A 16,079-nucleotide genomic window follows, 5' to 3' on the forward strand; every position below is an offset into this window, starting at 1 on the left:
CCGCATGGCACGAAACAGTAGAGGAACAGTGTAAGCTTACTCGATAATCATGAGGAGCTGACGCGTACTGCGAGAAGCCGCTAACAATGAGGCCTAGGTGCCGTTGAATTGCTATGCCCCACACATGTATTGATGAAAACTACATATATGTTTAATTAATTCTTTTATCTATCGCAAATTCAACTTCAAATTCTCTGTTCCGGGAGGCTTCTCTCTTGGAAAGTGGGTGTGTCTTTCCTTGTTGTTCGCTGCCGAACTACTCTATTTCCATCAACCAATATATTAATGTTGAATCTTTGATGTCTCATTTACAAGCCAATGAACCTGTAAAGAATCCTTTGCATTGCAATTGCAGTATTCAAAAACATAATCCGCTTCTGTTGAGGTCAATTAGTATATACGAGACTGTTACAGATTACTCAACAACAATATGTACAGATACGCTACCAGGATGCCAACTAGCCTGGCATGAATCTGTTTGTTAACGGAGAGTACTTCCCTGGTATCAATGCTTATGTTTCTTGATGTTAATCTTCTATAGCTTGTCCTATTCAGTTGGGTCGTCTCGTCTGGATCGGATGCGTCCTTTTCTCGGTCATAGGCCTGGTCTGGATGGAGTCGAAAGGCTTATATATGAGATTCCATAATTATTTTTTCAAGTCCTCTATTCGCCTGTAACCTAATCTAAATTATATCTTTTCTATTGAAATTTGATGTATTTTAGTTGCATAATGTAATGTAATGTAATTCGCCTCCTTCGAAAATATTTTCAAAAATTATCAAGTTAACAAAGTTACGAATTTGAAAATTGAATGCGGTTTCGACTGAATTCCCAAAAGTTTTGATCAAACACAGACCTGATTTCCTCATATATAAAGATAGCATCGAACCTTTGATGGCAATTATCTTTCCCCTAAGGGGACTATTATCTCGTTTGTTTGCCATTATCCGATGATAAGAAAATTAACCGTTTTACCTGAGTATCTGGTGAACGTATAATGTCAAGGTTTCCTTCAAATATAATATTTGCTGTGGTATTATGGTCGCTTCTTTGCACATTCAATCACATACACTTGGTCTTACATTGCATATAATTTTTTCCGGTGACTACTTCAAACAGATGGCATAATGGTTTTTGCGGTTTCTTTCATTATCTCATCACAAGAGTTCAAGCACACAAATCCAAGATACTACTCCACCATATTTCGTTCAAACGCAACGGGTACTGCTTGTGTTAGCAGTCTATGAACAGCGAAATGTATGCAATCTTACACCAATGCTACACCAATAGAGGGTGCAACTTTTCCTCACATCGCTTGAAGCTTTTGCATTTATTTCGACCAGTTGATTTGTTGGAAGCTCGACATGGCGGAGAAAGACAACTAAGTTGAAATAAGTCCATGTTGCTAACATGGCGAGAAATAGAGCTAGCAACTCGCCAGACGAACAATACCGGGCAACATGCAAATGGGCAGTGAGACTAAAAGTTTGGTTCGGTTCTGTTAGACTCAGAGTTGTTATTTTTTTTTTTTTATATCTAGTTGCATATATCTGATGCGCGAAATAATAAAGATCTCCAGCATTGTACTAAGGATTTTATTCTGTATCTATACTTAAAGGGTCTTATCCTTTTGACCATATTTCCTTGTACTTATTTTAGTCATGGATGGATGTATGTCCCTGGTCAAGTCTCTTTTCAGCGTTTGTTACTCCCCAAGCGATATACCTCTATCGAGAAAGTCTTGGGCAAACTAATGTAATATGAGAGACCATCTCGTCCTCTTCATTGCAAAGTCTAAATTTTGGATCTCCGTTATTGGCACTCATAGTACACAAATCTTTCCATAGATTGGTTTCCATTGATTGGTTATTAGGTGTATCAGTGTTTGAATGGTAGAATTCTATCTAGTTCTAGGAGGTCGACCATTTTGGTTCACTCACCTACAAAATGAATTTGTTGCGCCTGCAGCCCACTAGTGTTCCCCATCAATTGGTTATTTATTTAATTTTCCATCCGTTATGGTGTTTATAATTACAAATTTGCTCCAAAGACAGGTTCAGGTCCTACGAATGGTGAGGAGGAGGATCATTTTTTTACTAATGCATTCACTTTTTCACTGTGGATTATACCTTTGCGTCAGGCTATTCATCATCATCATCATCAACGGCGCAACAATCGGTATCCGGTCTAGGCCTGCCTTAATAAGGAACTCCAGACATCCCGATTTTGCGCCGAGGTCCACCAATTCGATATCCTTAAAAGCTGTCTGGCGTCCTGGCCTACGCCATCGCTCCATCTTAGGCAGGGTCTGCCTCGTCTTCTTTTTCTACCATAGATATTGCCCTTATAGACTTTCCAGGTGGGATCATCCTCATCCATACGTATTAAGTGACCCGCCCACCGTAACCTATTGAGCCGGATTTTATCCACAACCGGACGGTCATGGTATCGCTCATAGATTTCGTCATTGACAACGACTCGCTTTTCGAAAATGCTTCGTTGATGACAATGGTCGGCTTCGCTCGTTTAAGGACATAGGTGCCTGGTTGGCTTGTTCCTCGAAATAATCGGTTGGTGGAAACACCGGCTTTAATCTTTCCGTCGAAACGCTGATGCGCCTTCCGTCGAGACATTGATGCGTTGATCGATAGTGAATACAACCGGAGAGATTCTGCCGATTACGCGATGTGGACCTGAATATGGTTGACAAAGTGCTTTCTTCACAGCGTCTACGAGCAGAAATACATGCGAGCACGATTGGAGCTCTTTAAGCATGAAAGGAGTCCGCTTGTTTCGATGCAGGATCTGACTCGGCCGTTTACAGCCGAGGAGTTTCGTAAGCTCGTCGAAAAGAACCGATTCAAATTGTGTACCTTGATCAGTCGTTATTACCTTTGGAGTACCGAAACGCCAGACCCAGTTCGTGTAAAACGCTTGAGCTACGGTAGCCACTGTCTGATCAGGAATAGGGACGGCTTCTGGCCATCGCGAGAAACGGTCGATCATGGTTAAAATGTAACGGCAACCATGGGATGGCATCAGAGGTCCGACTAAATCCAGATGGACTTGTTGAAATCGCTGGTCAGCCGTTGCAAATTGCTGGAACGAGTTCTTAGTATGCCTTGGAGCCTTGGTTTAGTATGATCTTGGAGCTCTGGCATTGTAAACACGACCGAGTCCACTATGCGACGTCTTTCCGCATTCCTAGCCAAACGCATTTGCGTGACATGGCTCATATGGTCTGCCGTATTCCTGGGTGTGAGCAACGATGTAGGATGTTGAATGTGCGCTTTCTCAACGATGACGCTCCTGAATCCTCCTCCTGAATGTCGATATCGGGTATTGTTAAAGAACTAATTCACGACAATGCGTCTACCACTCTGTTCGAATCACCGCTAATGTGGACAATATCCGCAGAGAACTCAGAAATGAAAGACAATTGACTAATCTGACGCGCTGTAGCCTTGTCATCCCTTTTTAGGAGCGCGTACACGAGCGGTTTGTAATCGGTCCTTATTACAAACTCCACCGGTTCTCACAAGTGTCGAAAATGTTTCAAGCCGCAATAAATCGCCAACAACTCGCGATCATATACGCAATAGTTCTTTTCCGCTGATGACAATTTTCTTGAAAAGAAAGCGAGGGAGCAAAAGTCTCCTTACATTCGGTAAAAGTTTTGAGCACCTCAACTGACCATATAATTTCCGGCTTGTCATTTTTAATGGCCTCGCGTAAATATTCCGTGAGCGGAGCCTGGATAGATGCGGCGCTTAGCAAGTGGCGCCTGTAGAAATTTAAAATTCCTAAGAACTATCTTAAGTCTTTGATAGAGGTTGGTTGTCTGTACTGCCTGGACGCGTGAGTCCAGCAGTCGAACTCCTTTTACGCTATCTTGTGTCCTAAGTATTCTGCTTCTACTTTGCCGTGTTTACCATCAGAATCCTTCAAAAGCTTGAACAAAGTACTTCGTGTTCTGATTCGTTCTCAAAATAGACTAGAATGTCATCCAGATAACTCGAGAAAAAATCTAGGCTTTGAGTTACCCCATCGATGAATCTTTGAAAGGTCTGCGCCGCGTTTCGTAGGCCAAATATCATCACCGTAAACTCTTATAAGCCGAAGGGTGTTATTATGGCTGTATTCGGAATGACTCCCTCAGACATCGGAATTTGATGATAGGCGCGGAGTAAGTCTACCTTCGAGAACACTCGCTTCCCGTTAAAGCTCCCCGCAATATCCTCAATGTGTTTTATGGGATATTTATCGGGTTTTGTAACCCTGTTGAGCTTGGGATACTGACCGCACGGACGCCAAGACTTGTCGCGTTTAGGAACCAAATGAAGCGGGCTTATGGGCTGTTTGACTGTTTTTCAGTTGTGAGGGTCTTAAAGTTTTTTTCTTTGGCGTTCTCACACCAGTTTAGTTCTAAATAGTTTAAGGTGATGTAGTAGCTTTCCAGGGCCTAGTCGATAGAATGCGAATTCTATTAGGCCTGTCCTTCCTCTGTAGATTCTCTCTAACGAACAGGTTCACTTCTACCTTTTAACAACGATCATAGTAATCCATATACGGTGTTTACTACACCATGCTGGGGGTGTTGTCAAAAGCCCTTCTTATACTATATACTACTACGATAGTCGTCTTTCTTTTGCTGCAAGCGGTTTCAATTGTTGACACTACTGATACCAAGTAGATTTAGAGGATTCCCCCGATTGGAACACGCACCAATTGGGAGTGCAATGGTAGGATACCAGCTTCTCTCTCATGTGTTCTTCAGTCAATTATTTCAAAGTTTTGAAAAGAAAGGAAAGTCAAACTGATTGAGCTGCAGGCTGTAGTCTGGTTTCGCTTAGCCTCGTCATTCTAACCTGCCGAATACAAAATTGCCTCTATGTATATTCACTAGATGCGGTTCTGTGAGTAGAATCCTATAGTGGTACAGGGCAGATTCCCTCTGAACTAAGCGATATGTAGTTTTCAAATGAATTTATCGCCCATTTCACCTTACTCCAACTTAGGACCGAATTCGCTAATATCCAGTCATCCATATACATGGAGAGTAAACATACAGATATTCGTTTTCGGCTTTCATTGTTTCTTTCAGGCCCTTCTTCCTATTGGTGTTTAATGGATGGCAACATTAATAAGATAATAAATAATAAATGCCGGTTACAAAATAAGTTCATACCTCCCTCTTAACAGATTTTGTTCACTTTTCCATTATAAACAAAGACGGGACACAAGAAGGACCTGGGTATGCATTCTTTGTCATAGAATTTTTTCTACAAGGGATCTTATAATTATATTTTCGTAAAACATTTGGCAAAAGAGAAACTAAGAGGTTAGTACGGAAAGTCTCTAATATTCTGTGCGACACCTTTGATTCGTCGGATAATTTGGGAATGACTTGAAAGGACTGATCTTAGTCAATCTCAGAAATGATCATTTTTGTAAGCTGCAATGAAATGTTGATTTCTCCCCTCTCCCTAGATTTCCCAGTATGAGGCCGCAAGTCTACAATTGCACCCTCTGTAGTCTTAAAATGAAACGGTAGATAATAGGTACGAATCTTTACAAAATATTTGGATAAATACTGCTTATGCCTGCCATCATTGCAATGGAGTATATCCTTTTGGTACCTGTGCCCTCAAAACTTTTATATACAAGACAGCATTAAATATTAACTTCTTTTCTTTTTTCCTAAACGTTAGTTTTCATAATGGTTTTGAAACTCCTTTAACGCTCAAGTTGCAACTAGAGGATAAGTGTCTTCATTCTTTGACTGTTGTCAGAACACTGACATCTAAGTGCTGCTTGGAGGTGATACTACGGGACTAAAACACAGATGTCCTAGTGTTACTAATCTGCTCACTTTTTGTCAAGTGAAATTCGCTGAATAAACCCTGGCGTCACCCAGAAGAATGACATTTCATACAGATTGCTTTTTCTTTCCTTCAAAATGCCAGTTATAATACTATTGTACAATAATTTATGTATCAGGTGCTCTGAGTTATTGACGACGAAGGCGGGACAGCAACCTTGTCGGCCATTCAGTGCTTGTAAGAACGAGATTCAAACCAGAAAGAGCCTCAAGTTATACGCGCCCTATTACATTCGTTTTTCGGCTGTCCAGGCATTATTGGGTTTTTTAGCAACAACCGGAATATCTTCTTTGCAGCCTACTCTGTGGCACGGGAAAGCCTCCAGCCTTATCGAGTCTTTTATACTTCTGAAAACTTGTACTTTACTTTTTAGGTTTCGGGAGAGATTTTCAGTTACATTATAATGATATGTTTCATCCTCTCATACCCGTGTAAGTGGCATTCTATGGAAGATCGTTCCTCTAATCTCTTTTCTTCCGCCAACTGCTAAAAATCTGACTCCAAATCATATCATCTATATTACCACAAGTTTTCCATCAATTGGAAATTGTTTCTAGAATCTTACAAAGGCAAATCGTAGTCTTCCACGCAACCTAGGGAAAAGAAACATCAAAAATCTGTTCACAAAATATACAGCATCACCACTCTAGTCATTCACAAAGTCACCAAGTTCAGGATAGTAATGGGGCCAATGGGTTCTTCTCTCCATTGCTCGGTATATTGTCATGGAAACAATGTCTCTAAGTCTTCGCGTTTATTCCCCTAGTGTAAAAAAAGACTCAAGGACAAACCAAAATTTTATGTTAAAATGTCAAGTCCTCCAACTAAGTAATTCTATCCAGTTCACAAAAGCATATACTTTGCGAACTTCTGGTTATTGTCAATTTGCTCTAATCGTCAATATTTTTTGCTGTCGTTTTCAGAGATACCAGTGATCGATCTCATCGTTCTCTCAGCTATGGAGGATCCGTCAACATAACACCACCCGTTGCAGCACCTCGTAAGGGTGTCAAATCAATATCTCCAATCCCCACCACGACACCAACAAATAGTCAACCACCGCCTACACCGGAACTTCCTATAACAAAGTTACCACCCGATCAAGTGAACTTGAATCAAAAAGTTGATTCGATCTCGAAATTTAACCAAAGTTCCGCGACAAGCAACTCGAGCAACTATTCGTCCTTGTTATGTCACAACACGACTACAACCACAAGTCCAGCAACAGTCCGAAAACGTGATAAAATCCTGCACAGATTCAGTGATGCTGCTACTATTGGAAGAAAGCTGAAAAAGAAAAAAAATACAAGCCGGCCATGTCGATCGATGGCGGAACCCATTGAGGTCCTGGCGGATCCTGTTGTCGAGGATGATTTTTTTGTAAGTACATTTTGTATCTTTTTGTAGGAATAAGAAACATTTTTAATCTACAAAGGTAGAAAAGCTTTACTTTTACTTATATTATCCCTACAGATATCCTTACTGGCAAGGGCTTATTTTCAGGATATCTTTTTGCAAGAATCAAAAGAAATTGGAAACTGAATTGAATTAGATCGCCACTTGGCCTACTTTCTTTGTTTTGTCTTATAATTTCTGTTGGAGATAGGAAACTCTACAACTCCAATTGCACTAATTCATTCGTCCTGCAATCAAACCCGTCGATATTTCATTTTCCCATTTTATATTCCGCAACAGGAACCAACTTAGTGTGGATTAGAGGGTGATTTATTGCATTCTGTCGATACTGCAGGCGAATATCAAGTATACAAATAAATGAGGGGGCGTAATCCAAACCACATTACGGCCACTATCAAAACGTTCAGATAGTCCAAATTGACTTCATGTAGGGCTGCTGGCCCTCTTGTGCGCTGCACGAATAATAGATCCATTTCGCTTGTGGAGAAATGCGAAAGCAGCAGTTTCCCAACCGAAGGTGGTAGCGGTTTTGCAATTTTTCCACCACTTTTAATTTCGCATGTTGGAAACAAAGGCCCGCGTCGGAAGACTATTTGGAAAAGTTGTACCGTGATGTGAGCCGGCAATTGATGGGTGCAGTGGTGTTTCGAGGGTAGTAAAAAATTTCCCGTTCACTTGGTGGGCTTCTTGTTACCGCGCTTCGGTGGTGAATTTGCTGGTTTGAGCCATATCGTGATATTAGTTCAAGTTGTTGTCTATCGCGAAAAAGACCGTGAGGTGTACGGGTATAATCTGAAGTGCACTAGTTCTGTGTTGCTGAACGTATTGGGGTCCTACTTACAAATGAGGGTAGTAATATTCATAACAAACTAAAAGTGCTCAGTTAAAAGTTCATGGTGATCCTTTTTGAAGCAGTTTCCACGGAAAAATCGGATACTCACGGGAGCCCTGAGATAGTTTTGATGTTAAAATTTTAGTTAAAGATAATGACCTTTCGAGTAAAATCTCCACTCCCTCTTACTTACTCCGTGTGCAATATTCATAAACATCACAAATTAAATTAACATTCCATATGCGCATTGAGAAGTATCGATTGGAATTCTGTAAACAATGCCAACGTTGGGGGTGACAAATATTGCTTATTGATTTTAAACTCTCCTTCGTACAAAATTGCACTTTTATTTTCCACCACAATGAGAATATTCAAATGGCCTTACGCTGAAAAATGTGCAAAACTGAAGGTTCCGAAAAAGAAACGAAGCAGCTTAACGATTAAATCACGACCTTTACACCAAAAACACCACCAAGTAAAATCGTTTTCAAGGCGAAAATTATCAGACTCGTGTTGCGAGGACAGTGATGGATACCAGTTCAATGAAAGGCACCACCAAAGCCTTCATCATCACCAGCATCGTCACCATCATCACAGGCATCATAACCATACTCGACAACATCGTCATCACAATCACAGTCGATCCAGGTCATCTGGAAATGTAATTGATCCGGGCGGCACTTATCAGCCGTTGGCTGGCTCTGTTGGACAACGTCATTTGAATCGGACAAACGCCTCCTTGTATAAATTGCAAGACCAACAGTTTGTTGTTGATGATATTGTTAGGCAGCATCAGCAGATGCAGCAACAGCAGCACCTGCCGCAACAACAGATTTTCTGGCTGCGTCGTCCATCCCTGCAGGATGTGCATGCTTCATTGGATCGGAATCAGCATCAGACCTCGAGTAGTTGGAATTATGTGAGAAATGTAGATGATATTCTGCAGTTAAATGATGCCAGCAATATTGCTATATTGAAGGGGGCTCAGGCACATCGCCGAAGGAGAAAGGTAAATTCGTAGATTCGTAGAAGAGACCTTCTTTTCATATTAGAAGGGTCTTAATTATACTTTTAAATATAATTGGAAGAAACGATTATCTTTATCATATTCCGAAGATTGACGAGTTCGCTGGATTGCAACTGATAATTCTGATATATTTGAAGTCTATCAGGACCTCCTAGTTAATTCATTCAGATCATATATTTGTACTTTGTCCTTTGGGTCTACATAGTATTTTATCCAGTCGGCGGCAAATTCATTTCTCTGTAATTCTAAAAATTAAACACATTATTTTGCGCTACCGGGATGATGATCATCTCCCGATAATAAGCGGTATCTTTGACATTTCAGATAAGCTTGTGAAAAGTTCTTCATTTTTCAACTATTTTTTTGCGAGTAAGACCCATTGGTTGTTTCAAACGATCTATAATAAATGAATAAAAACCATAAACATGAGCAAAACTTGAGCCCAAGAGCAATCACCTTCTTCTATCTTTCACCTAAATTTTGGATCCCTTGCTTTAACAATTCCACATACTTTGACGCGATCCATATATTACGGCGATCTTACACTCTTCATAAAAATTGAAATGGTGTTCTGAAAGTCCATGTTGCATCGAGCAAAACACACATCAACCGAAAGGACTATGTCTAGCGAATACATGGGGTGAGGTAGAGCATCCAAACCCCGTACTTCTAACGTCTTCTAGAAAGTTTTGGTGACATGTGATATTGGACCATTGGGAGGACTTGAATGTTCAATTCAGACAGACTAATTTTTATCGCTAACGATCAGCAGATTTCAAAGGCCCGAAGTGACAACAATTTATCCCCGTGGATGTTGCATTTTGCTTGCGATATTAATAGCTGGCCTAGATTGACAAATAATCATTTCTGTTTTAAATTGCCAAAATACCATTACCAGTAACAATCAATGCGGAAAAGATTCTTTTTCATGTGGCAATTCAAAATCTCGCAAGTTGTTCGTTTTTCTATGTCTCCGTAACCCTGGATGGGGTCAAGAGGCTAACGTTGTTTTGGACAGCCTCTTGGTCGTTTCTTATCAATTTCGATGTTCAGACCAATCTTGGTAAGCAAATTCTCCTTAGCGCGAATTGCGTGACCATACCATCGAAAATACCTCTCTGGCAATTTCTTTACGATCGGTGCCACCCCATATCGATCGCAGATATCCTCATTTCGAGTGTGATCATAGCGTATTACATCTCTGCTACAATGCACGTTTCTATTACCACGAAGCGTCGATCATTATGTTTTATAGTCGGCCAGCACGCAGCACCATAGAAGGTGACAGAAAGGACAACACTGTGGCAAATTTTAGATTAAATAGCGACGTTCGTTGACGCATCGATCACAAAGAACGCCAGTTATGGAACGTCACTTCATCGGACTTGCGTCTATGCGTGAAGCAATTTCGAAACACAGTTCACCATTTACTGATAGCGTTAATCCGAGATATTTATATCGTCGTTTTGGGCAGGTCACTGCCACTGACAGTGATAGTGCCTGTTTCATGAGGATTAGTCGTCAGAAATTCCGTTTTATTCAGATTGTATCTGAGACCGTGTTACATGATCTATCATTCCATTTTTAACAAGTTGCTATGAGACGCTAGAAAAACATCTGCATAAAGCAGTGCACAGGTTGCTGGACGTTGGATGTCCCGTGTGACAGTGTCCATAACAAGAACAAAGAGGAGTGGTGAAAAAGCGCTTCCTTGATGAACACCGATAGAGGCACGAAGTGATTTTGAAATGCCCGCCACATTTTAGTTTTCGGATCGTGGTAGAGCAATTGAACTCAGTGCATGGGTTCTTCTGGGATTAGGTATTGCCGCAGAGCATACCAGATGAGTTCGGGTGGGACGCGGTCAAAAGCCTTTTCTGGATCCAGAAATGCAAAGTAAAGGGAGCGATGCTATTCACGGCGCCTTTTCCATGAGTAACTGCGCAGAGTGTATTGGTTCAGTAGTTTCACAGTTTTTGACAAACCTCCCTTGATCCACGGTTGTTTGAACGATCTCATGAATATAACCACAGTGAGACTTGTAATTCTCCTTCAAGGTTCTTTAAGGTTTTCCATGTGTTTTTCTTAGTACAGATACCGTAGAGTAGGGTCGAGGTAGATAGTATGAGATATGTCCCGAACCTGTCAATCTTCTTTTATTTGCCAAGGATAGGAGTTCAACAACTGTTTCGATGAGAATGTCAGTTTATAATAACTCATATTACTTGTTAATTGTTTGCTGCATTTATGGTCAGCAGTTTTTTTTTCGAAAGACTTAAATGCATGTTGAATCAACATCTGGTAATTCGCCATTGAGGCTTTCTATCTGGTAACCAATAACATCCATCTAAACGGCTTATTTTGCATTTCAAGAGTGTTTCATATAATTTGAAGATATTTTGATTGTAACGGTAACTTTTTTTAAAGCTGCGGTAGCTGTTGAACTGTTAGACTTTGATAAGAGTGGCGATACGAAGGAACTGTCGTACTCCCTCTGGTTTTGGGTTTTATTATTTAAAAAAAAATGACATGATTGAATACCAAGGCCTTAGTTTTATCGGGGAATATAAATCGATCAACATGAATCTCGACGACATTTTAGCATTTGTGACCACCCAGTCCTGGGCCTCTAACCGAGCCCTTTACAAAGGCAATTTATTTATTTAATGAGGACAATACATAGAAAACAAATTCCTTATTACATATTGTCCTCAGAGGTAGGAGCAAGTGAATGGCTTATTTTACGCTTAAAACTAGAGAAGGCAGTAGAGTCAAAGGACCCAAGCTCTAGTGTGTTGTAGGACCGGCATAGCCTCGGGATCGGAGAGTGAAAGTAAATCTCGAACTCCGCGAAAAGTACATCAAAAATGTCCGCACTATGTGTGTTATGAGAAGAGGTGATACGGAAAGTAATATCCGAGTTGGCGAAGCAGTCCATCAGACAATTGCAAAATTTTAAAAGAGTACACATATCAAGGTAGATACGGCGTTCCTGTAGGGAGGGGAGATTGAGGGTGCAGAGTCGTGACGGATAATCAACCCGTGGAAGGTTCTTTTTGTAAAAGAGGATCCCGGTGAATTTGCGCTATACAACTTCAAGAGCACGGCGGTCACGAATACGAAAGGGGGACCAGACTACACAGCAATATTCAAGGATGTTTATGTCAAGGGAATTGAAGAGTGTTAATGAGGGCTGGATCCAGACATTTTGGAAGCTCTATTGTTGATGTCAACGAAATGGGAATTGAAACGAAGTTTGTCGTCGAATATTACACCCAGGTCTTTAAAGGAGGTCAGTTGTGAAAGGGGTTCTCCAACGAGAGAATAGGAAAAGGATGTTGGAGTGGGTGTAAGCGAATAGCACATCCAGTGGCATTTGTTGACATTCAGTATTAACTTGTTGACCGAACACCCACGGACTAAATTATCAAGGTTGGACTGTAAGAGAGCACAGTCCAACGGAGACGAAACAGATTCAAAGAATTTAAAGTCGTCTGCGTAAAGCAAATACGGGCAGGTGAGGATGGAGGCGAGGTCATTGATAAGCAACAGGAAGAGTAGCGGGCTAAGTATAGAACCTTGCGGAACACCAGAGGAAGGAGAGAAGGAACAAGATGGGTAACCATGAAAATAAACTTTGCAGGAACGGTATGAGAGATAGGAGGAAAACGAAGAGATGACTGAGGGAGGGAAGTCTAGTAATGAAAGTTTAGAGAGGAGAATGTTATGATCAATGGTATCAAAGTCTTTGGAGAAATCGGTATAAATAGCATGTACCTCCTGTTGTGAATTCAAGGATTTAGCGACAAAGTTGGTAAAGACCAGAAGGTTTGAAGCCGTAGATCTATGTTTCACGAAACCATGCTGCTCTTTGACAATGAGGTGGCGCGGTCAACCAGTCGTTACTGTACCTTCCGGGAATTTTGGAGCAAAAGGAGAGAAGAGAAATGGGGCGGTAGTTCACAGCAAGAGAAGGGTCTCTGCTCTTGAGGATAGGGATAATAAGGGCCTCATTCCAAGACGGGGAAAGTAGGATTCATCTAGACTTTTGTGGTAGATTATACTCAGGGGGAGGGAAATGTGTTTTCTACAGTTGAGGAAGAAGATGTTAGGTAGCGCATCGGGGCCAGGTCCGACATTGGGGTCAAGATTACCAATGAGGAACTCAACCAAGGAAGGCGTAATGAGAGGAATGGCCAGCGATTCGGAACAATCTGCAGTTCTGAGATGTGTAAAGGGGGTGCATAGAAGGTTGCAGGATTGTTGTGGGGAGTTGGCAGTGAAGTCAGCGAAACTAATAGAAGAAGGGAGAGATTGAGTGGGTTTACGAGAATTGCGAGCGTGAGAAGGCAAGGTAGGTTATCGCCAGGAGAATTCTCTGTATATGCGTGACTCTGGGTGTCAGCCGTGATATTTGCTTTTTCTGGAACATAAAATATTTAATCGTGAATTGACTTGTGTATTTCAGTTAATTGGTTAGATATAGCGATAATGTTTCTTCGTACTTCTTCGTGAAGTACTTGGCAGTCATCTAGTCATGAATGTTAGTTTTCATCGTTCAGTTATTCCGCTGCTGTATGATTACCACTTGTACAGTATAAAGTGTTATAATAATGAAACTGAAACATAGTCTGATATAAAATTAAAACAGGAAAAAGAGGACGTTATGTGGATGTTCTATTGCCAGGTGCAGGTGCTTGAAAACTGTTCTGAGGTAATGTGGATATGCCTTTGAAAGTTAATATCAAGAATCTCAAGCTCTTGTCAAATCTAGTCTCACGGGACATTGCAGTCTTTAGAGATGATGTGATGTCAGACGTCTCCAATTTTCAGCTGGATGTGAATAATGAATGTCTTTGGTTCATGATGCCGTTGAATTTTTCAGGATGTCCTGGTGTTTGATATCGTTGTGGTTTGACATTTGTGATAGTACAAATCTATTTACATTGGCACACACAGATATGGATGACAAGGTAACTAGGCGGAAAATCGCAAGCTTGACGCTTCCTGTATGAAACATTGTTCCGTACTTCCGTACATACATAGTTTAAATTTACACTATCTTCCAAGACGCTTTTGTATAAGTAATTAGTTGGGGAAAGTACTGTATCGACAGTGGAAGTTACAAAAAATCACTTAAAACAGAGACAAAAAAGGAATGGGGAGAAAGCAACTCTTTCATATATGAGTCCTTAGTACTATATGACAAATATTCCCGTTAATTATGACATCAATATTACATTTGTTGGCCGACGATGTAGAAAATTCACGAGAAATTCATAACTTTGATCTGCTAAAACTTTGTTCGTAATAGTTGGAGTTTCACGAAACTTTCCACTTCTATCTTTCATGTTATTCCTTGTGCTAGTGCACAATTTTTTCTCCTAGGATAAACTTAAGCGAGGGGGCTGTTAATTATCCCTTTAACGCCCTCATTTTGCATGAATTGGGTGTTTTCTTTTAAACTTTACATAAATTAAGCTCACTTACTGTATGCGTGAAATTTCACACTTCCTGTATGTCTACAATTTTTTTTTTGGTTTTCGAGAAAAATGAGTGTGTTTTACACAAAACCTTAAAAATGGATAAAATTTTGTAAATAAAACATTCATTTTATCAATAATCACATCAAGATTAAAAAAAATTTAAAAATAAACATATATAGATAAGATACTCTAATTGGTAGCATTATTTATAGATTCTTGGTAATTGCATATTACGAGAATATCTCAATTGGCAATCAACGTCATAAGACTTATAAACAGGTTCGTCGAGAGAGTGGGGTAGGGATTCCGGAATAGAAAAATTTTATCAAAATTGGATTAATTATGCGATTTCGGGTGGGTTTCTCCCTACGATCATGCTTTTCAAATTATTTGTATACTGTAAGCAAAACAGTTGTTGGTAACAAGGTGGTAGTTTTATCATATCGGTTTTAAAATCAAGAAGCAGTATATGGCTTGTGTAGTTATATTAATCCGCAATGGGCGTTGTGCGATGAACGTTTACGTTTAAATATCTGTGATTTTTTACGGAGGTTCGCTCATAAAAACTCGAAAAAATCCTTGTGATTGTTCCTTGCGGTGTGTAAGTTTAATAATCCTTAATAGTAATTTTCGACTGTATCTTTGCAAATGATACTAAAGATTATTTTTTCCACTGAATTTTCCTTTTCGAAACAATTGTTCATTGGTTTATTTTTCATTTTGGATATTTCTCCCTTAAAGTCCTGATTTTCTGACGTGGATGCGTTTGGAGCCTTCAATTCCATTCATCGATCCTAAACAGATGAGTATAAAGTTAGCTTTAATCGCAGAAGAAGCTGGGACGAACCAAAGGAATGTATGGCAAAATATACGGGGATCTTCTACTATATATTTAGTTTCAACAATGTAGAACTACTTGGACACTATGGCGTACAGGGAAATGAAATTTAAGCTCATCATCATCAATGGCGCAACAACCGGTATCCGGTCTAGGCCTGCCTTAATAAGGAACTCCAGACATCCCGGTTTTGCGCCGAGGTCCACCAATTCGATATCTCTAAAAGCTGTCTGCCGTCCTGGCCTACGCCATCGCTCCATCTTAGGCAGGGTCTGTCTCGTCTTCTTTTTCTACCATAGATATTGCCCTTATAGACTTTCCGGGCTGGATCATCCTCATCCATACGGATTAAGTGACCCGCCCACCGTAACCTATTGAGCCGGATTTTATCCACAACCTGACGGTCATGGTATCGCTCATAGATTGCGTCGTTATGTAGGCTACGGAATCGTCCATCCTAATGTAGGGGCCAAATATTCTTCTTCTTCGGAAATTTAAGATACCTTTGGAAAAGAGAGTTTAAATTCTCAATTCTCATGTCAGGACTAGAACCAGCTAATGAAGTGTCAGCAGCATTAGCTATTACTGCTATCAGAA

The 16,079-nt window shown here is 40.4% G+C and overlaps 1 protein-coding gene across 4 annotated transcripts in view; it reads left to right on the forward strand.

Moving 5' to 3' along the window:
• LOC119659142 (tight junction protein ZO-2) overlaps positions 1-16,079 on the forward strand; it is a 155,438-nt gene that overhangs the window by 58,491 nt on the left and 80,868 nt on the right. For all 4 annotated transcript variants that reach the window (XM_038067084.1, XM_038067081.1, XM_038067083.1 and 1 more), the window contains exon 4: positions 6,807-7,263. In XM_038067084.1, the coding sequence (XP_037923012.1) occupies positions 6,807-7,263 (457 nt within the window). The remainder of the gene's footprint in view (positions 1-6,806; positions 7,264-16,079) is intronic.

Source organism: Hermetia illucens, chromosome 6, assembly GCF_905115235.1.
Source record: "Hermetia illucens chromosome 6, iHerIll2.2.curated.20191125, whole genome shotgun sequence".
Taxonomy (NCBI): Eukaryota; Metazoa; Arthropoda; class Insecta; order Diptera; family Stratiomyidae; genus Hermetia; species Hermetia illucens.